General features: G+C 41.4%; 1 protein-coding gene across 2 annotated transcripts in view; it reads left to right on the top strand.

Annotated features, from left to right (window-relative positions):
- Positions 1–483: 483 nt before the first annotated feature.
- The window catches only part of fgd4a (FYVE, RhoGEF and PH domain containing 4a), a 178,736-nt gene continuing 154,781 nt past the window's right edge, over positions 484–24,438 (top strand). The window contains exon 1 of one of the 2 annotated variants that reach the window (XM_060923681.1): positions 484–776. In XM_060923681.1, coding sequence (XP_060779664.1) covers positions 674–776 — 103 coding nt within the window. In that variant the 5' untranslated portion in view covers positions 484–673. Of the gene's footprint in view, positions 777–17,293; positions 17,952–24,438 lie in introns of those variants that run through there. The other variant, XM_060923682.1, reaches the window with a different exon arrangement.

The following is a 24,438-nucleotide window of genomic DNA, read 5'->3' as shown; positions in this document are numbered from 1 at the left end:
GAACCCAGAACCTTCTTGCTGTGAGGCAACAGTGCTAACCACTACACCACCTCTGAGGTAGTGCTGCTTCAAAAAAAGAAAGAAAGAAAATGCAGTTTATACGCATTTGTAGTCAAGACAAGACAGGACAAGCTTTCAGTCATGTGTGACAGTTTAAATTCCAGTAATTCACTCTCCTCAGTGAGTACATGTAAATAAGTGGGGGGGAAAAAATCTTGTGCTTCATTACTTCAGGTGACTTTGAATTATAGATTTCTGTCTAAGTCTGTCTAAGTCTGTCTTTGGTCTTAAAAGCCTACTTCAGACAACCATTTCGAGAAAACTGTGCCAAGACTTTCCACCAGATGAGATATGAGATAACTGATGTGTCTTTTGTGCTTTGTTAAGTTTTCATAAGGAAACCGTTTTCTATTGGCTACTCCTAGGGGGAGAAAACATAGCGACCAATCGCTGCGTGCGGTGGGCGGGGCTTTGTAGCGGTTAAGGTGATTACCGTGGTAACCGGATGAACTCTTTAAAGTGCGGCGCTCTGTTTGTACTTGACACATTTGCAGGACATTGTTGCATTACAGTCCCTGTGCAGAACCCCAGGGGCGAGACACTGGGAATAAACGCATGCGTGTTGCTTTGGAGACTCGAACTGCTCTTCTTCTAACGAGGATCCAGCTTTTCAATGTTGGAGCGGTCTGAGAAAGCCATGGGAGACTTCAGGAGAACCGCCTTCAGGAGGAAAGCGAGGAGCGGAGGGTCACAGGAACAGTCTGAAGAGGAGACGGGTGAGTTCAGTGTGACTGCTAACGGCCAGGGGGACACCAGGATTATGAACTGGATAGGAGACAGACAGGATTACGGTCAGTGATGACCTTTTATAGCTTTAAAATAGACACAGTCAGTGAGAGATCTGTGCTTTGACCTCATACTACACCTGCTCACACCTGGCTCTGATTATGCAAGCATGGACTAGATCCAACATATCCTTTGGGATTTTCTTTCTGGCTCCAGGAATGTGTTGCAGGCAAGTTCATACTGGTCATGGGTTGCTCTTCTGCACACTCCTATTATCATATTGCAGCTGTACTGCTCCACTTTGGTGGCACTGTTGCTTCACAGCAAGAAGGTTCTGGGTTCGAACCCAGCAGCCGACGAGGGCCTTTCTGTGTAGAGTTTGCATGTTCTGTCTGTGTGGGTTTCCTCCCACAGTCCAAATATCTCTAGCCGCTTTATCCTTCTACAGGGTCGCAGGCAAGCTGGAGCCTATCCCAGCTGACTACGGGTGAAAGGCGGGGTACACCCTGGACAAGTCGCCAGGTCATCACAGGGCTGACACATAGACACAGACAACCATTCACACTCACATTCACACCTACGGTCAATTTAGAGTCACCAGTTAACGTAACCTGCATGTCTTTGGACTGTGGGGGAAACCGGAGCACCCGGAAGAAACCCACGCGGACACGGGGAGAACATGCAAACTCCACACAGAAAGGCCCTCGCCGGCCCCGGGGCTCGAACCCAGGACCTTCTTGCTGTGAGGTGACAGCGCTAACCACTACACCACTGTGCCGCCCAGTCCAAATATATGCAGGTTAATTAATTGTTTGTTTGTTTTATCCTGTGGGGCGGCACAGTGGTTAGCACTGTTGCCTCACTGCAAGAAGGTTCTGGGTTCGAGCCCAGCACCAGACAGGGGCCTTTCTGTGTAGAGTTTGCATATGTTCTCCCAGTGTCTGTGTGGGTTTCCTCCCACAGTCCAAAGATATGCAGGTTAGGTTAATTTAATTTTGTTTTATCTGTAAATGCTTATCCTGTGGGGTGGCACAGTGGTGTAGTGGTTAGCACTGTTGCCTCACTGCAAGAAGGTTTGGGGTTCAAACCCAGCAGCTGATGAGGACCTTTCTGTTTGGAGTTTGCATGTTCTGTCTGTGTGGGTTTCCTCTCACAGGCCAAAGATATGCAGGTTTGGTTAATTGTCTTTGTTTTATCTGTAACTGCTCATCCTTTTGGGGTGGTGTAGTGGTTAGCACTGTTGCCTCATAGCAAGAAGGTTCTGGGTTCAAACCCAGCAGCTGATGAGAACCTTTCTGTCTGGAGTTTGCATGTTCTCCCTGTGTCTGCGTGGGTTTCCTCCTATAGTCCAAAGACATGCAGGTTAGGTTAATTGGTGGCTCTAAATTGACCAAGTGTGAATGTGTGTTATTGCCCAAATGAGGATGGGTTCCCTTTTGAGTCTGGTTTCTTCCTCATGTCGTCTGAGGGAGTTTTTCCTTGCCACCGTCGCCACAGGCGTGCTCATTAGGGATAAAATTAGCTCAAGTTTTAAGTCATTCAAATTCTGTAAAGCTGCTTTGTGACAATGTTTATTGTTAAAAGTGCTACGCAAATAAACTTGACTTGACTGTGTGTGTCACCCTTGTCCAGGGTGTACCCTGCCTCTCGCCCATGGTCAGCTGGAATAGGCTCCAGCTTGCCCCCTGCGACCCCGCACGGGATGGGATCAAACAAAACAAAAACTGCTCTGCTTTGCATTTTGTTATTGAAGACACACTGGAGAACCCTTGATTTGACTTTGTGGATCATTCTGCATGGTTGTAAACATGGATGCATGCTGTGGTTCATCTGGAGCACCTGAACTCCACGGAGACCCTGATAGTATACGTGCACAACAGAACTTTTATTGTAGACTTGGTTCTCAAAGTGGTATATGATTATTTTACATTCTGTAGTGGAAATTACAACCCACGTTTATGAGAATTATTATAGTTACCTCTGTCAACTTTGTCGGAGGAGGGTCTTTTTCATGTCCATTTGTCTGTCTCCGATGTAACACCTGTTTTTTTTTTTGTTAGTCTGTTCCCAACATAACTCAAAGTAGGGAACAGATTTTGATGAAACTTGGAGGAAAGGTGAGCCATTGGTCAAGGAACAAATTGATTTAGATTTTGATGCAAATCTGGATATGTATGCAGATCCAGGATTTTTGTTTTTTGTCTGTTCCCAACATTACATAATTCAGAAAGTAGTGAATGGCTTTTGATGAAATTTGGAGGAAAGGTGGGCCATTGGCCAAGGAACAATTAATTAGATTTTGACACGGATCCAGATATGTATGCAGAGCCAGGATTTTTTTTTTTTTTTTTTTTGGTCTGTTCCCAACATAACTCAAAGTAGGGAACAGATTTTGATGAAATTTGGAGGAAAGGTGAGCCGAGGAACAATTGATTAAATTTTGATACAGCTCCAGATATGGACGTGGATTCAGGATCTAGATATGTATGCAGGTCCAGGATTTTTGTTTTTTGTCTGTTCCCAACATAACATAACTCAAAGTAGTGAATGGCTTTGGGTGAAATTTCGGAGGAAAGGTGAGCCATTGGCAAAGGAACAATTGATTAGATTTTGATACGGATCCAGATATGTGGATCCAGGATTTTTTAAATTTTTTTTTTTTTTTTGTCTTTTCCCAACATAACTCAAAGTAGTGAATGGATTTTGATTAAATTTGGTGTACAGCTTTAGTATTACCCTAGGTTCAATTGATTTTTTTAATTTATTTATTTTTAATGTGGCTTGGTGGAGGTATACGTTCTCTACAGAGTGTCCTTCTAGTTACTACTTTAAATTGTGTTGACTTGAAATGAGCAGGTTTAATTAAAAATGAAATCGGTAAAGTCAAAAACGCATCACTTTTATTCAGATGTGTCCTGTAAAGAAAGTTTTAAAAATAAAAAGATCTATGGCTTCAGTAAATAGCCAGTATATTACTGCACACATTTACATAATATGCCAAATATTGAAATGATTGAATTATGTTCAATAATAAATCTTACTCAACCAATTGCTTTTCTCTGGAGTTAACTTGGTGCATGGCTGCAAATTTTCTCTGTATTAGCACACTTTATAAATATATGGCAACATATGCAACCAGTTTTGCAAAGGCTAACGTCACATGGTATGATGGTAATGTTTATACTGTGCAGCCTTGTTTGCTTTATTCCACTCCTAATTGTACTACTTCTGACGACATCTGGCAAGTGACTGGCATGGTGAGGCAGTGAATAGCGTCGCTGCCTCATAGCCCCAGGGTCCCAGTAACTCAGGTTAAAGTATTTTACATTCTATCCGTGTCCGTCTGTGTTTCCTCCAGGTTCTCAGGGTTCCTCGAACCATCCCAAAACATGGTTGTTGGATTGGCGATTTCTAAATTGCCTTGAGGTTGGAATCAAAACCTGTTTCCCTGCAATTGACGGGTGTCCCATCCAAGCTATAGTCCCACATCATGCCCAGTGAGGCATGATGTGGGGCGTGAGGGCTCTGGATCCCTGACCAGGATAAAATGGTTACTGAAGATAGATTCATGAATATTCATGCAAGCGAAGTGTACAAATCACAGTCCTGTTTGAACGATGCGGCATTAGCACCTTCTGTATCTCTGTGCTTGCTGGTTTCAGTGAGAGCTTTGTTTTAGCTTTGTGCTTCTGACACCGTGTAGTGTTTAGGATAAATATTTGATCATAAAATAGTCTTGCATACGTAAATAAAACGGCTCCTTTGTCATGAAGGTTCAAGCGTATTTCTGAACGGTGTGAGTCTGTAGCATGCACAACACGGTTGGTTGTTGGTGGTGGTTGAAATATTGTCCTGTCACGTGTGTAGTGGCTGTCACATTTTTGTTACTGTTGAAAATAAAGTGGCTCAGACTAAAAAAAAAATCCTCATAAAACTTAAAACACATGACTGAATGCCTAGCCAAGGATGTATTGTGGTGTCATGACTTTCTCAACAAAAAAGCAGCTGAGTTCAGGAAAAGTCATGCAGTGTTGAACAGGATTCTTCTCCTAAGCCTCAAACAATGGACTCGATTGTGCTATTCAGCTCAAGAAGCAGCATGGCTTTCTGGGATTGTTGGCGAGCATGAATTAGGACTTGTTAGGGTTATCGCCTCGGCTGTACTGACTGGAGCACTGACACTTGTCTTCTGGGGACAAGCTTGCTGTTTGTAATGGACTCTAGTCTTCAAAGTGGACTTTACTATAAGCGTGGCTATTGGATTTGGATAAATTGTAGACTTTTAAGATCGTAATCCTGTCGTGGTCAAAATCGTCAAGGTAAGAGAACGGTAGTGAAATTGACAGTGGTGTGTTAACAGTTAGCTGGAGTGGGGGGGGAAAAGGAATATCCTAATCCAGTCTAACTACAGCAGTGTTTTTGTTTCTTTTTCGTCTGAAAATTATTTCTTTTTCAAGATCCATAATTGACACTGAAGCAATCTAGATCAAAATGACTATGTATGGTCAAGCAATTATTATTTTATTTATTTTTTTGTTAATATGCAGCAAAACAAACATACTTTCATTCGGATACGAGTGAGGGAGGAGGTTCCGGCTTGTGGCCACATGCCCTGGTTTGTGGTAAATATGTAATCTGAGACGGTGGAAGGCCCTATTGCAAGAAAACTTTCATCCAGATCCATTTAATGCACACAAAAGCACTGGATATTACAATACACACAAGAGTTTTTGCTTTTCTCACTTGTCTGTCAGTATACTTTAAAGGTACTGACTACAAAGTCATCTGAAATTTTCAATAGTGTTATTTATTTATTGATAGGAAAATGCCATGCACAATCACTGTCTCACAAGAACAGTATCATGCAGACAAGATGTGATCATTTTGATGTGCTGAGGGTCGCTTTCCTCCATTTTGGAACCATTTTCCTACCTCTTGAAACAGTACGGCCCTAGGGAGATGGCCAAACGCAAGGAGCTTGAACTAACTAACATCTCATCTCATTATCTCTAGCCGCTTTATCCTTCTACAGGGTCGCAGGCAAGCTGGAGCCTATCCCAGCTGACTACGGGCGAAAGGCGGGGTACACCCTGGACAAGTCGCCAGGTCATCACAGGGCTGACACATAGACACAGACAACCATTCACACTCACATTCACACCTATGCTCAATTTAGAGTCACCGGTTAACCTAACCTGCATGTCTTTGGACTGTGGGGGAAACCGGAGCACCCGGAGGAAACCCACGCGGACACGGGGAGAACATGCAAACTCCACACAGAAAGGCCCTCGCCGGCCCCGGGGCTCGAACCCAGGACCTTCTTGCTGTGAGGCGACAGCGCTAACCACTACACCACCGTGCCGCCCACTAACTAACATAATTATGGAATTGCGTCACACCAAGATAACACGTGGAAAACATCATGACTCCGCATCAACCCCTGAGAGTTTTTAGTCGCAGGGATGTAATTTGTGGTTGAAATTCGTGACTAGATCTGTGAAACAAAAGACGACTATCTTTTCTCTGTTACTGCTTTTGTGTTCTCATTTCTTTCTCTGTAAGATCAAAACATTAGGTGTACGAGTCCATACTCGCTACCGTGGAGTCGAGCCCATGCATTCTACTGCTAAGCTAGCTAAGCACTAGCTAGAATGATTTAGTTACCTGTCCAGAAAAATTACGTCATTTATCTTGCAGTTATCTCTATCTTGCAGTTGCACTCACTAGGCAGGTTTTCCTATTCTTTTTCCGTTGGCTTTTACGTGGTGGAAGAGCCAAGTCTGCAATGTTTGCCCACGGCAACGTGTTTTGGTTAAAAGTAGGTCAGACACGCCCCACGGCAATCACGTGATATTGTTGCTCACTTGCTTCGGCAATCTCCAGAATCGTAAAATGCAAGACGCTTTTTATCTCTGCAAAATATTCACACACAGGAAACACGATGTGTGTAGCAGCGAAGCATCTCGAAACTCCAACAGCAATAGAAATCGAACATTTGACCCAGAATTCAACTTCGCAGTCAGAACCTTAAATTATTTTGAAGCAGTTCATTCAGAGCAGCTACATTTATTGGAAATGGCTTTGATTTGGCCCTTTTAATGACTCATAAATCCAGAAGATGGTGCTAGAAGTCTTGTCATTTTGTTTTCCTGCTTCACTGGAAAAATGTCCTTTCTGCATGAAGAGTCAGTGCTTTGTGTTCCAAGCAAACATATGTTCGCTTCGTCGGCTCAGCAGCTGCCACACTCGGTCTGTTCTATGAACTTCTCATGTCCCGTTTCACATTTTATTTATCGACACAAGGGTGAATTGAGCTAACAGACAGAAGGAAACATAACGCCTCATGATGCATGCAATTTATTAAGAGTACTACTTGTCATGTTGTCGATACTTGCATGTGATTTATTAATCTGTTTCAGGTCACGGTGGCTGAATTCTGGCAAACAGCCAAATATGATGGAAAAATAGTTTTCTGTCTATAACACATTTGGATGCCTTGACTTTATAAAACCTTTTTCTTTTTTTTTTTCTTTAAACTAAAACAATATGTAACTATTTATTTATTTATTAAATACAGTCATGCCTAGGTTATTTGCAAAGATCATATTAGGTAAGAAGCCAGTTTAACAACTCCATCAGGGGGGAAAAAAAAAAAGCTCTGTGATCTCGAGTAACCAGTATTATTGACTGATACACACCCCTCAAGGGGTGGGAGGAGACAAACATGTCTTCATTCAAATACAAATGTATTAAAATATTGTGAATAACCAAGCAGGCCTAAATACGTACTTGGGGGGGGGCATTTTGAACTATGTACACAATAGAATTACTTTAAGCCTACATACAGTACTATTTCAATTTTTTTCTTTATTAATTAAGATACTTCATGTCTTAAAGTAATGATGGATGTCGTTTCTCTTTACTTAGTTGAGCGGTTCTTGACATGGATTACTACAGTAGTGGAATAGGGATATTTACTGTGTTTTTATTATTTACTGTTTGATCTCAAACGCATTAAGAAGGCAAGAAATTGCACTAATTAACTTTTGACGAGGCACCTGTTAATTGAAAAGCATTCCAGGTGACTACCTCATGAAGCTGGTTAAGATAATGCCGATAGTGTGCAAATAGTCATCAAGGTAAACGCTGGAAACTTTGAAGAATCTAAAATATGAAACTTTTTTTTTTTTTTTATTTCTTAGTTTTGACAGCTTCAGTATTTGTTCTACAGTGTAGAAAATGGTAGAAATAAATAAACAACAACTATGAATGAGTTGGGTTGTCCAAACTTTTAACTGGTACTATACAGTACTATCCAGACTATTGTCTGGAAACATGCACATTTATTAGTTATGTGTTTTCAAGGTATAGTCGACTTAATTTTAAAAAAAGAAATGAATAAAAAAGGGGTTTATCCAACTTCATCACTCAAGTATAGCATATAACTATTTAAAGTATCCTAAAAGTATTTCATTTATTCATATAGGAACTGTACAAAAAATTCAGTTAAAACTAAAAAAATTATTTGTACATTTATATATGACTTTTATAGCTGAGCGCCTTCATCTGTTTGAAATGCAGTTGCTACTCAGCTCAACTCTGCTTGGGTCAACTGATTGTTGTGAATTATGGTGTTCCAAACACCCGTGTTGCCAACAGTGTAGTTGCAGTGTGCCCTCTGGTGGACAAACTACACAATGACAACTCATAACATGGTAAAAGAATCCATTTTCCATCTCTCCATTTCTATCCATCCAGTCATTATCCGTAACCACTTTTCTCATATCCTGTACAAAGTCATGGGCAAGCTGGAGCCTATCCCAGCTGACTATGGGCGAGAGGCAGGGTACACCCTGGACAAGTCGCCAAGTCATCACAGGGCTGACACACAACCATGCACACCTACAGTCAATTTAGAGCCACCGATTAACCTAACCTGCATGTCTTTTGGACTGTGGGGGAAACCGGAGCACCTGGAGGAACCCCACACAGACACGGAGAGAACATGCAAACTCCACACAGAAAGGCCCTCGCCGGCCACTGGGCTCGAACCCAGAACCTTCTTGCTGTGTGGCAACAGTGCTAACTACTACACCACTATGCATCATCCATCAGGATGCTATTTCTCCCTCAGTTTTCAACCAGTCATCACCAAATTTTACATGAAGAATACCTGAATTGCATTGCTATGACTTTTGGTGCTGATCCGGATCACCGAACCGGAATGATCCATGAAAAATGGGATTTTTTTTTTTTTCCAATCATTTAACTTTGTCAATTATCATGATGTTTTTTCCAATCAGTTTTTTTTGTTCAGGGCAGCAGGGCGCAACTTTTTCTATCTCTTATCGTTCTGGATCTATAGGGTACTGTCACACCGGCGTGCGTTGGCTGACTCTCGCGTGTGCTTTGGACGGCGCACGCTGCAAACTGATTCATGTGCGCGCTAATAATGGCTCACACCGGCACTGGATTAAGGTGCAATCAGCGCAAAAGTATAAGGACTCCAAAGACTAACTCGGGTTGCGAAGTCATACCGAGCTGTGCGTTGTTTTGATTGCCTGGTTTCTTAGTCGTTTGATTCCACCGTTGTCTGTACCTATGATATTCTGTTTGTGCCTCACCTGACCTACTGCTTGTTTATTGTTTCTGATTTATGCCTGCTGATTTGGACTGCTTGCCTGATTGCACTTTTATTAATAAATATCTTCTGCACATACATTCGTCTCCACCCATCTCTGACCGGTATGATGACAAGACGTCCCTGTTTGTAACAGCTAGCGTAAATTACTGTGACTTTAATCACCATCTCTATCTAGTTGGCTGTTATAAGCACTGATAGAGATTTAGCAGGAATTAGTTCATATTGTTAGGCTAAAACCCTAGCCTAAAGATGTCTAAAACTCTGGTAACTCCATGTGATTTTTCTCAAACAGTGAATGTTACAGTCTGATCAAGCTGTTTGAAAGTTACATGCTTCCACACATTCAGTAACTACACTACCGTTCAAAAGTTTGGGGTCACCCAGACAATTGTGTTTTCCATGAAAAGTCACACTTTTGTTTACCACCATAAGTTGTAAAATGAAAAAATATAGTCAAGACATTTTTCTGAGCATTTAATTGACCCCACAAATGTGATGCTCCAGAAACTCAATCTGCTCAAAGGAAGGTCAGTTTTATAGCTTCTCTAAAGAGCTCAACTGTTTTCAGCTGTGCTAACATGATTGTACAAGGGTTTTCTAATCATCCATTAGCCTTCTGAGGCAATGAGCAAACACATTGTACCATTAGAACACTGGAGTGAGAGTTGCTGGAAATGGGCCTCTATATACCTATGTAGATATTGCACCAAAACCCAGACATTTGCAGCTAGAATAGTCATTTACCACATTAGCAATGGATAGAGTGGATTTCTGATTAGTTTAAAGTGATCTTCATTGAAAAGAACAGTGCTTTTCTTTCAAAAATAAGGACATTTCAAAGTGACCCCAAACTTTTGAACGGTAGTGTGGGTCTAACATACATGGGTGTTGGTTTGAGCCAGATGGACTGGTTTGAGTATTTCAGAAATTGCTGATCCCCTGGGGTTTTCACATACAACAGTCTCTAGAGTTTACACCGAGAGAATGGTGCGAAAAACAAAAAACACTGGGTGAGTGAGCAACAGTTCTGGGTGGAAACAAACACCTCGTTGATAAGAGGTCCGAGGAAAATGGCCAGATTGGTTTGAGCTGCCAGGAAGGATATAGTAACTCGTATAATCACTCTTTACAACCGTGGTGAGCAGAAAAGCATCTCTGCATGCAACAGCAGATCACCACGTTAGGTTCCACTTCTGCAGCCAAGAACAGGAATCTTAGAATTAAGAACAAGTTTTAAAGTGGCCAGTGAGTGTAATTGAGTTTATATTTTAAGTGGGTGTTGGATCAATAAAAAATAAATAAATAAAAATCATATCTGGCAGATGTTTATTGCTGTTGCACTGCTGCTTCCAGTGTTGGTTTGTCCCTGGGAAAAACCCATGGCATGATGCACATCCTTTCTGAGCAGCATGCCATTCTTCTGACTTTCAGTACCGAACATATTCCTCTGAGGAAACTCCTGGAAGGAAAACACTTGGATATCGAGTGGTGCCTGGGGATGACAAAATGAGAGAGGAGTGAAGGAAGGGAGTAGAGAAGTCCACAAAAAAAACAGGTGGTGTTGAAAGATAACTGAAGGAAGAAATGTTTGACCATAATGAGGAGTCTAATGGTGTTTGCACTCAGTGATGTATAAATGAGAAATAAAGGGAAGTGGCTTGACGGGGGGACTGACAAGGGCCATCCAGTTAAAAATGTTTTCTGTTTTATCATTTGTCTTTGTGTGGTGGTTTGTTGGATTGTCATTGTGGCTGAATTCTGGAGGAAAAAAGCAGAGAAAAGCAAGTTCTGAATTTCTACAAATTGAGCTTTCTGCGTATAACACGTTTTACCAAAACAACCTGGAAATGTTTAATTTAATTTTATTTACACTTAAATCTTGCGCAGGCCAACTTCCTGCAAAGATTAAACTAATTACGGAGTTTATCAACAGCTAAAAACGCTTCAGGTCTTGCTAGCTAAGTGTGATTTCCTTACACAATGAACTTTTGATCTTTCAAAAGCTTCATATCCTGCTGAATTGGACTTGAATTAAATCAATACAGTTTGTCACTAGAAGGGTACTCGGTAGAGTGCACACCTCTGCCAAGCCACATATTTGGATTTGCATCACAATCTAAACAGCTGTTCCTTGGCCCATGGCCCACCTTTCCTTACAATTTCATCAAAATCCATTCAGTACTTTTTGAGTTGGGTTGGGAACAGACAGACAAACAAATAGAGGCAAAAACATAACCTTCTCCTCCAAAGTTGGTGGGCGTAATAATCTACCAGCTGTCAAATTATCCACAATGTTCCTCCATTTGTCCTTTTTCACTTTTAGGGATATCCTAACTTTTAAATGCTGTAACTTTGCTTCTGGTTGAGAACATGCACAAGACAATTAAGTTATTCCACGAAATCGAGTCGTATATGAGCCGATAGCCGACGAGGCACATGGCGCCGAGTTGGCTATAAGCCATGTACAACAAGATTGAGTGGAATAACTGTTTTATTCTGTCCACGCGATTGCTCATATCCAGTGAATGTGGATAGAATAAATAATATTGGCTGGCTTTGAATGGTATATCAGATATATTCCATTCAGCGGGCAGCACGGTGGTGTAGTGGTTAGCGCTGTCGCCTCACAGCAAGAAGGTCCGGGTTCAAGCCCCGTGGGCGGCGAGGGCCTTTCTGTGCGGAGTTTGCATGTTCTCCCCGTGTCCGCGTGGGTTTCCTCCGGGTGCTCCGGTTTCCCCCACAGTCCAAAGACATGCAGGTTAGGTTAACTGGTGACTCTAAATTGACCATAGGTGTGAATGGTTGTCTGTGTCTATGTGTCAGCCCTGTCAACCTGGCGACTTGTCCAGGGTGTACCCCGCCTTTCGCCCGTAGTCAGCTGGGATAGGCTCCAGCTTGCCTGCAACCCTGTAGAACAGGATAAAGCGGCTAGAGATAATGAGATGAGATTCCATTCAGCTAGCATGATATTGAACGAGTCGAAGACAAGTAGCTGAATGGAATATATCTGATATACCACGAAAAAAGCCAGCATTATTATTATTATTATTATTATTATTATTATGCTACACACATTCAGTGGAACAATAGATTTTACAAAAAGTTAAGAACAGGGCAGTAACTTCCCAATGCTGATTCTGATCGACTGTATTCAATGTTCTGTCAATCCAGTGTACATGTACAAAGTTCTAACAGTAAAAATGGTACAAGTCCAAAAACCCTGAACAACAACCCACCTTATATACAAGCTATATCCAGGTTGACAGTTCAAGTTATTTTTGGTTGTAGTTATTGTTACATTGCAGTTGTTCAAAACAAAAGGGCTTTGCTGAGTGAAGTCCATGAGTGAAGTCCTCTTGTAAAAGTTTCCGTCACTTTTCCTCACCTCCAAGTAGAACTTTGACAATATTTCCACTATTGCTGTCTCTTCCAGTTTTTTGATATCCGTTGGTACGTATGTTTTTTTTTTTTTCTCTTGTAAATATGCGTGAAGAATATATAATGAAGTTTTGGTAGCCTTTCAGTTGTTCGGCGCATCTTTAGTTTCAGTTTTCAGTTTATTTAGTGCTTTAAACCTAGCATTTGTCTTCTCTCTCTCTCCTGGCCAACAAAGAAATAATTGTGCGCATGCACAACAGAAAAGATTTGTCATTGGATCTTCGCATGAGCTCCAAAATGTGACATTGTGTTGGGTGGCACAGTGGTGTAAGTGGTTAGCACAGTCGCCTCACAGCAAGAAGGTTCTGGGTTCGACCCTAGCAGCTGGCGGGGGTCTCTGTGTGTGGAGTTTCCATGTTCTCCCTGTGTCTGCGTGGGTTTCCTCTGGGTGCTCTGGTTTCCCCCAAAGACATGCAGGTTAGGTTAATATGGGACGGCCTTGGACTGAGGTGCCCTTGAGCGAGGCACCTAACTCCCAACTGCTCCCCGGGCGCTGTTAACATGGCTCTGCACTGCTCTGGGTATGTGTGTGTGCTCATTGCTCACGTGTGGGTTTACTGCTTCAGATGGGTTAAATGCAGAGAGGAATTTCACAAGTGTGTGATTGAATAAAGTTTTTCTTTCTTTGACAACGTGCAATATTATATTATAACAATATAGCATGGTCATTCTCCATTGGGGAGAGTGGCGTAATACATGGAGGATAAGCGATATGATAACAATATTGCATGCCATCAATAAACCTGCTAGAAGGGAATATAATACATGTTTTTATTCCAGGGGAAAAAGTGGCCCATGTGCATAATAAACAATATTCCAGTTCACAAAAATATAGTTTTCAGAAGCTGTTCGAATGAGGAGAAAATATCAATTCCAGTGTTTTGCAGGCCACCACACATTTATGCTCAGGCCAAAAAAAAAGTGTGTTTCCGGTTACATAGATTTCAAAACTAGGGTCGGTAGGCAGGCATATTTATTTATTTATTTATTTATTTATTTTCAAGATGGCTGCCATAACCTATATTTAGACAGGAATAATTTCACAAAATATAATGAATTTCTTTGCAGGTCACCTGAGTTACCACCTTCTGATGAATCTGATGCAGCATGAGACACCTTTTAACATGAATTTTTCTGTAAATATAACAGCTCAATACACCATGAGAGAGAGAGAGCAGCCCCGCCCCTCTCTGCTCCCTGAGTGCAGCTTGTCGCCTTGGTAACGGTGCAGGGAAAAGACACAATATAACAAGCAAAGAGCGCTTTTTCTCAGAGTTCCCTCTCCTCGAACAACGCTGATTTACACGGAAACGGAAGGAGCTATTCACAAAATTCTTTCACATTGAGTGCTACAAGGCTCCCATGAACACATTAATGTAATTTTTTTTTTTTTGTCCCTAGTGTAAAAAATGTGGACACTAGAGCGAGTTAAAGGCTACGTTCACACTGCAGGCTGAAGTGACTCAAATCCGATCTTTTCGCCCATATGTGACCTGTATCCGATCTTTTATTGACAATATGAATGACACAGATCCGATCTTTTCAAATCCGACCCAGGCCGTTTGGATATGTGGTCCTAATTCCGATTCCTATCCGCTCTTTTCATATGCGACTTCAGTCTGAACCGCCAGGTCGCATTCATCCGACTTACACGCCATCAACAAGCCACAAACGTCACTATTCTGCGCTGAAGTAGGCGGCGGGTCTCTCAAAAGTTACAACAACATGGCGCATAATCACGGGCGCAGATAGAGGGTGGGACTCGTCCCACCCAGATTTAAATTCACCTCGCTCGGTCCCCCCCACTTATAGAGAGGAAAAAACGTCTATGCTGTCTTTCTTTGCATAAGGCAAACCTCACGGAAAAATCAAAAGACTAATTACCATTCGGTTTATTGAGGTGCACAGCAGTGTATACATAGTTGCAACAACTCACATAAAACAAAGACTGATATTCGGTTGGTTGAGCTGCGCAGACTGCACAGGTTGCGAGCTCGAGCTTGGTTGCTATGGTAACCCACAACAAGGTTGACAGGCATGTTGGGGTTGGTTTGCTGGCAGCTTTGTCCCCCCCAGTTCAAAAACGTATCTGCGCCCCTGCGCATGACATCAATGCGAGGGACGCTTCGGGCTGTGAAGGTTCTGAATCTTCTCAATGGAAGGACGCAGAGGTTAGGGAGCTGATTTCCATTTGGGGGGATGCAGCTATTCAAGCTAGATTGGATGGGTCATACCGCAACCGGGCGGTTTTACTTCCGTAAACACTGGCCATGCTCACTGCGTGTGACGTCGTCGTATCCTGCAATGCGCATGCGGAACACTTTTCGGTCGCTTTTCGTTCATACTGAGGATCACATACAAGTCGCATATATTTGTTAATGTGAACGACCTCACAAAAAAATCCGATTTCACAAAAAAATCGGAATTGAGCATTAAGCCTTGCAGTGTGAACGTACCGAAAAACAAGTGACTTTTCTGATTTTGCAGTAAAAGCGCTGCCAGGTTTATAATGGGAGTCTATGGGAGAGCGTGGCTGTCCTCTCCTTACTTTCAAGCTTCTCATTCAAAAACTGTAAATCCTATCGCTCAGGGAGACACTTGTCTTGATTCACACAATGTGTGACTACAACCTTTGAGAAAATTGTGTGTAGAGTGAAAATTGTGGCTGAGAAAACAGTTTAAATGAGAAAGTTAGAGCTTTTTTTTTTTTTTTTTTCCCAAGCTGCCTACACTCTAAACTCCTGAGCGCCACTGGTGTGTAACTCAATAGACACCCATTATAAAGCCTGAATTTCTCCAGATGTGCTCATGGTGTTTGATCTGTGACTGATCAAAAAGTATAGAGCCTAGCAAAAAAGTTGAATGCCAGATCCACACAAGAGAATTTTGTCTCCGTTTTAAAGTTTGAATCATGCCTCTAGGTGAAAGACAAAATAAGCATTATCTCTGCTTCTGTTCCCTCCGACGGCCCCGACACACTACTGCCTCCGCCGAGTGCGCGCGCACACCGCATGTCGGGGCCGTGGATGAGTTACTCTCCGCTGATCAACGAAGTCGGCGGGGAATTTGTGGTTATTATCGGTACAAACAGCGCGAATCACAACTTAAAGGAGTGCGGTTCAGTTTGACATTGTCAGTCCGTTAGATAAACATTTAATTTTAATAAAATCGAAAATTAATATTTAGAGCCTGTGGGCTACAAAAATAAGTCATTAAAGTAGCCGGCTGGACTTAATTGTGTAGTCGGCTGTATGGCCGGCAGCCGGCGCTTGTGGAAAGCCCTGATTTTCCCAGTGAGTGACAAACTTCTGGTTCATGCGGTTGGGTTATATGTAAAAGTCGCGACTGGGAAAACAATGAAAAAAAAAAAAGTTTAGGGTCAGTCGGGTAACCGGAAACACACTTTTTTTTTTTTTTTTTTTTTTTTTCTTTTTTTTTTGGCCTCATATAATTTTACACCATACTTGTATGTGTGGGCGGCACGGTGGTGTAGTGGTTAGCGCTGTCGCCTCACAGCAAGAAGGTCCTGGGTTCGAGCCCCGGGGCTGGCGAGGGCCTTTCTGTGTGGAGTTTGCATGTTCTCCCCGTGTCCGTGTGGGTTTCCTCCGGGCGCTCCTGTTTCCCCCAAAGACATGCAGGTTAGGTTAACTGGTGACTCTAAATTGACCGTAGGTGTGAGTGTGAATGGTTGTCTGTGTCAGCCCTGTGATGACCTGGCGACTTGTCCAGGGTGTACCCCGCCTTTCACCCGTAGTCAGCTGGGATAGGCTCCAGCTTGCCTGCGACCCTGTAGAAGGATAAAGCAGCTAGAGATGATGAGATGAGACTTGTATGCGCTAATCCTTTTGGGTGTTTTCTCATTCCCGGCTCCCACCCAGTAGGGTTGGGTTGGTTTTTTGTTTTTTTTTCTTTTTTTTCCCTTTTCCCCTGATGATAATCTTTAAGAAGGCCTGACCCTTCCTGCCCAAAGTGCCCTTAGCCTGTGCGTAAGTAACATAGACAAACCATGGAAGGAATTTTGCCAATACAGGTATATTGTCCATCTGTTTGTATTCAACCACTTATTAGCGGATCTATATTCAGTGATGTGATGTAATACCAGAAAAAGTTTATTATAGTATAGCTGAGTGACTCACCAGTTCTTCCTCTGGCTCTTCCTCTGTTGAGCTGTTTTTCTAACAGTGCAATCAGCTGGTGTTTCCTGCCCCCCCCCCCCTTTTTTAATATAAAATTGTGTGAAACTTGAACACCATGGCAAACCGTGTCGTTAGTGCACACTATAGCCAAGATACTTGCACACAGGACAGCTTAACTAGAAACGTGTCTTGAAGGTAGATGACCAATTTTCCCGGTGTACAGAGGGTCTTGTTTGAGCTTGGATGCTTCCAGGAAAGCAACAGTGTGAGCTTTTTGGTGAATGAGTGAAGAATCAGTTTGGGAGCAAAAGAAATCCAGCATCACTTCCTGGGACAAAGAGGATGTTATTCTAACAAGCTTTTAACAAGGATTACTGGGATTTTGTCTTGTCTTGTCCTTTCTTCACTTTGGTGCAAGCCTGTGGATCACTTAGGATTATTTTCCATATCACTTTAAAGGTAAATGAGCGAGAGACAGGAAAGTGCTGAGGAAGTGGAGCTATGCTGGATATTTTTGGTCCCTATTCATCGACAGGAAGACCAGCTTCAGAGCTCCCCTTTCAGCTACTTTCTCCCCCAGTGGTGTTCTTTTCTCCGTCTCCCAGCTTTGGGGTTTGCATGTCTTTTCACTGATGGTTCCACTGATGGCCAGTGATGGATTGTCTGGGGTCTAGTCTCAAGATGTCTCATCTGCACCAGACTGCCTCTGGTAGGTGATGATGGTCGACACCATGACTATGATTGTGGCTTTTACTATGAGCCTCAGAAGGAGAAGAACTTCTATCACCACTCATATATTGGAATACTAACATAAAGAGGCATGCATCCAAACAAAGTTCTTCCATCGTTGTAGCAACCTAGAAGGTCTGCTAGAAATAAACACGTTATGGGCAGTGGATTGAGAAAAATGAGACGTCGTCAGAAGTATTGGTTTTGTCGAAGTAAAGGTAAAGAGCTGTTTCTGTCACTGCTGTTAAAATGTCATGACTCAGGTCATAGTTTGACTGACTTGATTAAATGCACCATGATTCCAGATTGAGAAACACAAACATGTTAAGTTACCATTTACAAACACAATCGTGTGGATGACCTTGTATTCTCCTTCTTTTACTTTTATTCTTGCTTGATCAAATATACATTTCTGACTAACTAGCCTTAACTGGTTTGTTCCTTTCTGACTCTGGTGTAAAAAATGAATGAACGCTGTACTCGAATTGAACCATCAGTTCTATTATGAACGGTTTTATACACCAGAGCGTTGATTCTGATTGGTCAGAAGGTCCTGACTAATTTTTCTACAACAGCATGGCTTATATTTATTTATTTAATTATTCTTTTTCTAATGCACTATATGGCAAAAAGGATGTAGACACCTGACCAACACACCCACAAGTGGGTCATTCCCAAACTGCCACAAATTTGGAAGCACACAATAATACAACCCCGATTCCAAAAAAGTTGGGACAAAGTACAAATTGTAAATAAAAACGGAATGCAATGATGTGGAAGTTTCAAAATTCCATATTTTATTCAGAATAGAACATAGATGGCATATCAAATGTTTAAACTGAGAAAATGTATCATTTAAAGAGAAAAATTAGGTCATTTTTTTTTTAAATTTCATGACAACAACACATCTCAAAAAAGTTGGGACAAGGCCATGTTTACCACTGTGAGACATCCCCTTTTCTCTTTACAACAGTCTGTAAACGTCTGGGGACTGAGGAGACAAGTTGCTCAAGTTTAGGGATAGGAATGTTAACCCATTCTTGTCTAATGTAGGATTCTAGTTGCTCAACTGTCTTAGGTCTTTTTTGTCGTATCTTCCGTTTTATGATGCGCCAAATGTTTTCTATGGGTGAAAGATCTGGACTGCAGGCTGGCCAGTTCAGTACCCGGACCCTTCTTCTACGCAGCCATGATGCTGTAATTGATGCAGTATGTGGTTTGGCATTGTCATGTTGGAAAATGCAAGGTCTTCCCTGAAAGAGATGTCGTCTGGATGGGAGCATATGTTGCTCTAGAACCTGGAGATACCTTTCACATACATGTCAACCTCTGGTCAATCAAACCTGTATAACTAACCTCCAAAATCTGTATTTCCCTTATAAAATCCTTATAAGATGCAAATTAAAATAATTTACCTAAAATTTGAATGATAATTAACAATGATATATCCAAGTTACTTTTTATTCAATATTAATAACAATAAACCTTCAGAATGAATATAAAGCTCCAATGTTTGACAAACACAGTGTCACTCTAATGTTCTGAATTGTACTTCATGACAGCTTTTTTAGCAGTCTGCACCAATACCTCACTAGGCTGCATGTCACAGCAAGTGTCTGTGTTGATCTTGCCGGAGTGCCCATTCAGAATCTTTTCAGTCGCTACTGAAAGTCGCTCAGGTGGAAATATGCTTTTCAAACAAAATGTTACTTCCCGGTTGGCGGGATTCTCGCAATGCGGTGTGCGCATGATCAGAAGTGGAACGAAGTCTCGCTATCACAAGATAACGCGTGATTTCATAAGACTCTTTACTGGCTGTTTGTGCTTTCTGTGGTGTACAGTACGTTTGTAAATGTTATGCGCTCTTTTATCATCGTGGGAATTGATTATAGCTCTAAATAAATCTTGAAGTTTTTTTTTTAAAGAATCCGTATAACTTTATTTGTACGCCTGTATACTACGTTTATTGAATCAAATCCGTATAAAATACGGACATTCCGTATAGGTTGACATGTATGCTTTCAGCATTGATGGTGTCTTTCCAGATGTGTAAGCTGCCCATGCCACATGCACTAATGCAACCCCATACCATCAGAGATGCAGGCTTCTGAACTGAGCGCTGATAACAACTTGGGTCGTCCTTCTCCTCTTTAGTCCGAATGACACGGCGTCCCCGATTTCCATAAAGAACTTCAAATTTTGATTCGTCTGACCACAGAACAGTTTTCCACTTTGCCACAGTCCATTTTAAATTAGCCTTGGCCCAAAGATGATGTCTGCGCTTCTGGATCATGTTTAGATACGGCTTCTTCTTTGAACTATAGAGTTTTAGCTGGCAACGGCGGATGGCACAGTGAATTGTGTTCACAGATAATGTTCTCTGGAAATATTCCTGAGCCTATTTTGTGATTTCCAATACAGAAGCATGCCTGTATGTGATGCAGTGCCGTCTAAGGGCCCGAAGATCACGGGCACCCAGTATGGTTTTCCGGCCTTGACCCTTACGCACAGAGATTCTTCCAGATTCTCTGAATCTTTTGATGATATTATGCACTGTAGATGATATGTTCAAACTCTTTACAATTTTACACTGTCGAACTCCTTTCTGATATTGCTCCACTATTTGTCGGTGCAGAATTAGGCGGATTGGTGATCCTCTTCCCATCTTTACTTCTGAGAGCCGCTGCCACTCCAAGATGCTCTTTTTATACCCAGTCATGTTAATGACCTATTGCCAATTGACCTAATGAGTTGCAATTTGGTCCTCCAGCTGTTCCTTTTTTGTACCTTTAACTTTTCCAGCCTCTTATTGCCCCGTCCCAACTTTTTTGAGATGTGTTGCTGTCATGAAATTTCAAATGAGCCAATATTTGACATGAAATTTCAAAATGTCTCACTTTCGACATTTGATATGTTGTCTATGTTCTATTGTGAATACAATATCAGTTTTTGAGATTTGTAAATTATTGCATTCCATTTTTATTTACAATTTGTACTTTGTCCCAACTTTTTTGGAATAGGGGTTTTATAAAGATGTATTTGGATGATTGATATAACTTTGCAATTTCCCTTCACTGGAACCAAGAGGCCCAAACTTGATCCATCATGACAATGCCCCTGTGCACAAAGCACGCTTCATGGTTTGCCAGTGTTGGTGTGGAAGAACTCAAGCAGCCTGTAGAGAACACTGACCTTCAACCCCACTGAACAGCTTTTGGATGAATTGTAACATGACTACACCCCTGACCTCTTCACCCAACATCAGTGCCCGATCTCACTAATGCTCTTATGTCTGAATGAGTGAATCTCCACAGCCACGCTCCAAAATCTAGCGAAAAATCTTCCCAGAAGAATGGAGGTTATTATAACCGTAATGATCATTGTTGTACATGAGGGTATGATGGTCAGGTGTCCACAAACTTTTGACTATATAGTGTATATCATTTCTATAGTAACAGCTTAGCTAGAGATTTGTATAGTGGGTGTTCCACATGAACAGATGTTTTGAAGTGTGCAATTGTAAAGATATAGTGAAATTTTCTGGAAGGAGTGCTTTTATAACGGTTGGGGTAAAGTCGTAAAATTTTACAGGTGGAAGGCTTTGCGGTTTCTCAGTAGCATGCTGACGTGCATTTTGGAAGAAAAAGAGAAGGTGCTGAGGGAATGACTGTTTTATAGCTGCTATAAGTGATGGCATCGAGTAACTTGTGAAACATTTAATTATTCTAGATTAGGTTAGATAAAACTTTATTGATCCCTTTGGGCAGGTTCCTTCAGGGAAATTCTATCCACATTCACTGGATATGAGCAATCGTGTGCTCTGATTGGCTACTCTACTATTAGGCTATCAGCACATATACTGTGAGTAGAGAAAAACAAAATGGCGGCACGTGTTGTTGAACCAACCGAGGACAAAATAAAAACTACTCTGAAACAAAACCCCAAAAAATACCAAAAAAAAGCAACAAAATATGGAATAAAAGTATTTGATGGTAAGAATTGTAATTTGTAAATTGTAATTCACATTATTGTTATAGCACAGTGGTTTCATTTAAATACTTTACATTTTTGGGGAGTTTTGTTTTCGAGTAGAGTTTTTATTTCATCCTCGGTTGGTTCAGCAACACACGCTGCCATTTTTGTTTTTCCTCTACTCACGGTATATGAGCTGATATCCTAGTAGTAGAGTAGCCAATCAGAGCACATGATTGCTCATATCAAGTAAATGTGGATAAAATAATTGAATATTCAAGAATTTACTCCATGTACAGGTTTTTTGTTTTTTTTAAAGTGATTATTTGAGATGTAAATATCCCAGAAACTACAGTCTAGGCAAGTGAAACCGAACAGGCTTAATGTTGAGCAGTAAAAGACTTATTCCTCAAAATTTAAATGAGAAATTCCAAAGGTATGTGGATTCCATGAACAATTTCACAAATTTTCAATATTCGTGAACCCGCTCATTTGTCTCTTCCGATGTTGGTGGTCGTCCAGATCCTTTTGCCCCGCACAGACGGCCTTCCCTTTTGTACCATGTCCAAATCTGCATTGCAGTTGGTGCATTTTTAGAGAATTCTCTCATAAATGCACGCTGTACAGTCTTGTTTGAGTGTACTCTAATAAATGTCTCTCTAATTTCTATATAAGTGCACTACATGTTACTAGGAAGTACTGGATTTTTAAACTCTATATAGTGCACTCGAGCTTCAGTAGGCAGTCATTTGGGATATGGCCGCTGTGTTACCAAACTCTTAATTCAGGCTTAATAATTTGGACATATTTATTTCGTCATATTAAACTTTTTCTACATTTTTATCAGGGCCGGCTCTTGGTCTTTGGCTGCCCTAGGCGAGATTGAGTTTTGGCGCCCCCCCCCCCAAGAAAAAAACCCTCTAATAACATCTAAACACTTTTAATCTAATCACTCTATTCTGTTACTATTAAACAATGTACGGTGCATGGACAATAAACAAGAAGTCATTTTTATCTTTTTCATTATTGTTATTATCATTATTCACATAGTGTCACAAAGTAAAATGACCACACAAATTCAATACATATCTCCATATAATGGGCAAAAACTCTTCCGCACCCTGTTCAAAGTGTAGTGCATGGACAATAAACAAGAAATTATTTTTAGTTTCTTTTTTGCTATTAAAAGTTAAGTCATCTCTGAAGAATTAACAAATTAAATGAATAAAAAAATTCTACAATTCTAAATTGTGCAAACTTAAGCACCCTGTTAGGACATCAATGGGCTGTATTTTCAAACAAACGTGCTATTATGGGTACTTTGTTATTGAAGTCTATTGCTGTTTGCATCTAGTTAGCTAGGCAGACATTGATTCAGGCGTCTAAAATATTAATTTGCCACTATAATGGTTGATATGAGAGATTAGATCAGACTTACCTCTATACTTGGCTCTATTTGTTTCTTCCTGTAGCCTTCGTTTGGATTTCTTCATTTAAGCACTTGTAGTCTGGGCTACTTTTTGCGTTGGATAGCCATTCTCATTCCCCGATGAACACCGCTCCCCCCGCCCCCCTTATAACCTATCATTGTGCATTTTTAGTAGGCATAAGGAAATCACTGACCACTACTGCGTAGGCTACACTTGTTTTTCAACCTTTTTGAGCCAGGGCGCACTTTTTTCAATGAAAAAATCTCAAGGCACATCACCAATAGAAAATGTTGACTGAAACTAAAACGCTGTTGCCAATATTTACAATATACAGTCATTCTATAATTTTCCACGGCACACTAGTGTTCCGCGGTACTAGAGTTCGGCAGCACAGTGGTTGAAAACACTGTACACCACTGATGCACTTGGTAACATCTCCATTCAATAACTCCATCCCTCCTTTTTGGTGGGGTTTTGGTTGCCCTTGGCGCCCCTGGGCACACTTTGCGCTCTAGGCAATTGGCCAAAACAGAGAATAGCCGATGATGCGCACTTGCGCGCCCGAAGACACACTATAGACAGGGCGAACTACTGTTGAGCGCTTATTGTTTCATGATTAACAACCACCACCACACCCTACCCCACCCTACCCTTTTTGACAAATCGCACCCTGACTACGGTACATGCTTTGCTGTACAATTAAATTAGGCTAAGACATTATAATGCTGACTCGTTTTCAGAATAGTGGAAGTCATAATTTTTCTCCCCCCGTTTCTGCGCCCCTGGATGGACGCAGCGCCCTTAGCATTTGCCTATATTGCCTATGCCACGGGCCGGCTCTGATTTTTATAAATATTTATTTAGATTGTTTATAGCCAGCTGAATTCTGCAACTTCTCTCAGCGCTGGCTCAAGGTGCATAAACACCAGTGCAGTTTGCTATGGAGATGAGGCGAGACCTGGCGATGTGGTTTTTGTAGCGGCGGCGGAACTCACACAATAATCTGATTAATGTGGGCAGCAGACTAATGAGACCGAAGGTGTCAAATTACTGGAAATTTCCAGAACAGTCTTATCTTGTAATACAGGATGGTTTAAGTTATAAATCAGTTATAGAAACTGTTTTATTTAATCAGGCTAACAGATCAACATCCAGGTCCCTACCAAATCCACCATTAGCTTGATCAATTCTGTAAAAGTCTATTTAAATTCTGAAAACTGTACAAATGTTGTTGTTTTCCACCAAAGAGGCGGGATTAGCCAACGCAGAATAGTGACGTTTGTCTCTTGTTGATGACGTGTAG

The sequence above is a fragment of the Neoarius graeffei genome, chromosome 6 (assembly GCF_027579695.1).
Source record: "Neoarius graeffei isolate fNeoGra1 chromosome 6, fNeoGra1.pri, whole genome shotgun sequence".
In the NCBI taxonomy this organism is placed as follows: Eukaryota; Metazoa; Chordata; class Actinopteri; order Siluriformes; family Ariidae; genus Neoarius; species Neoarius graeffei.
This window is presented reverse-complemented; position numbering and strand designations above follow the sequence as displayed.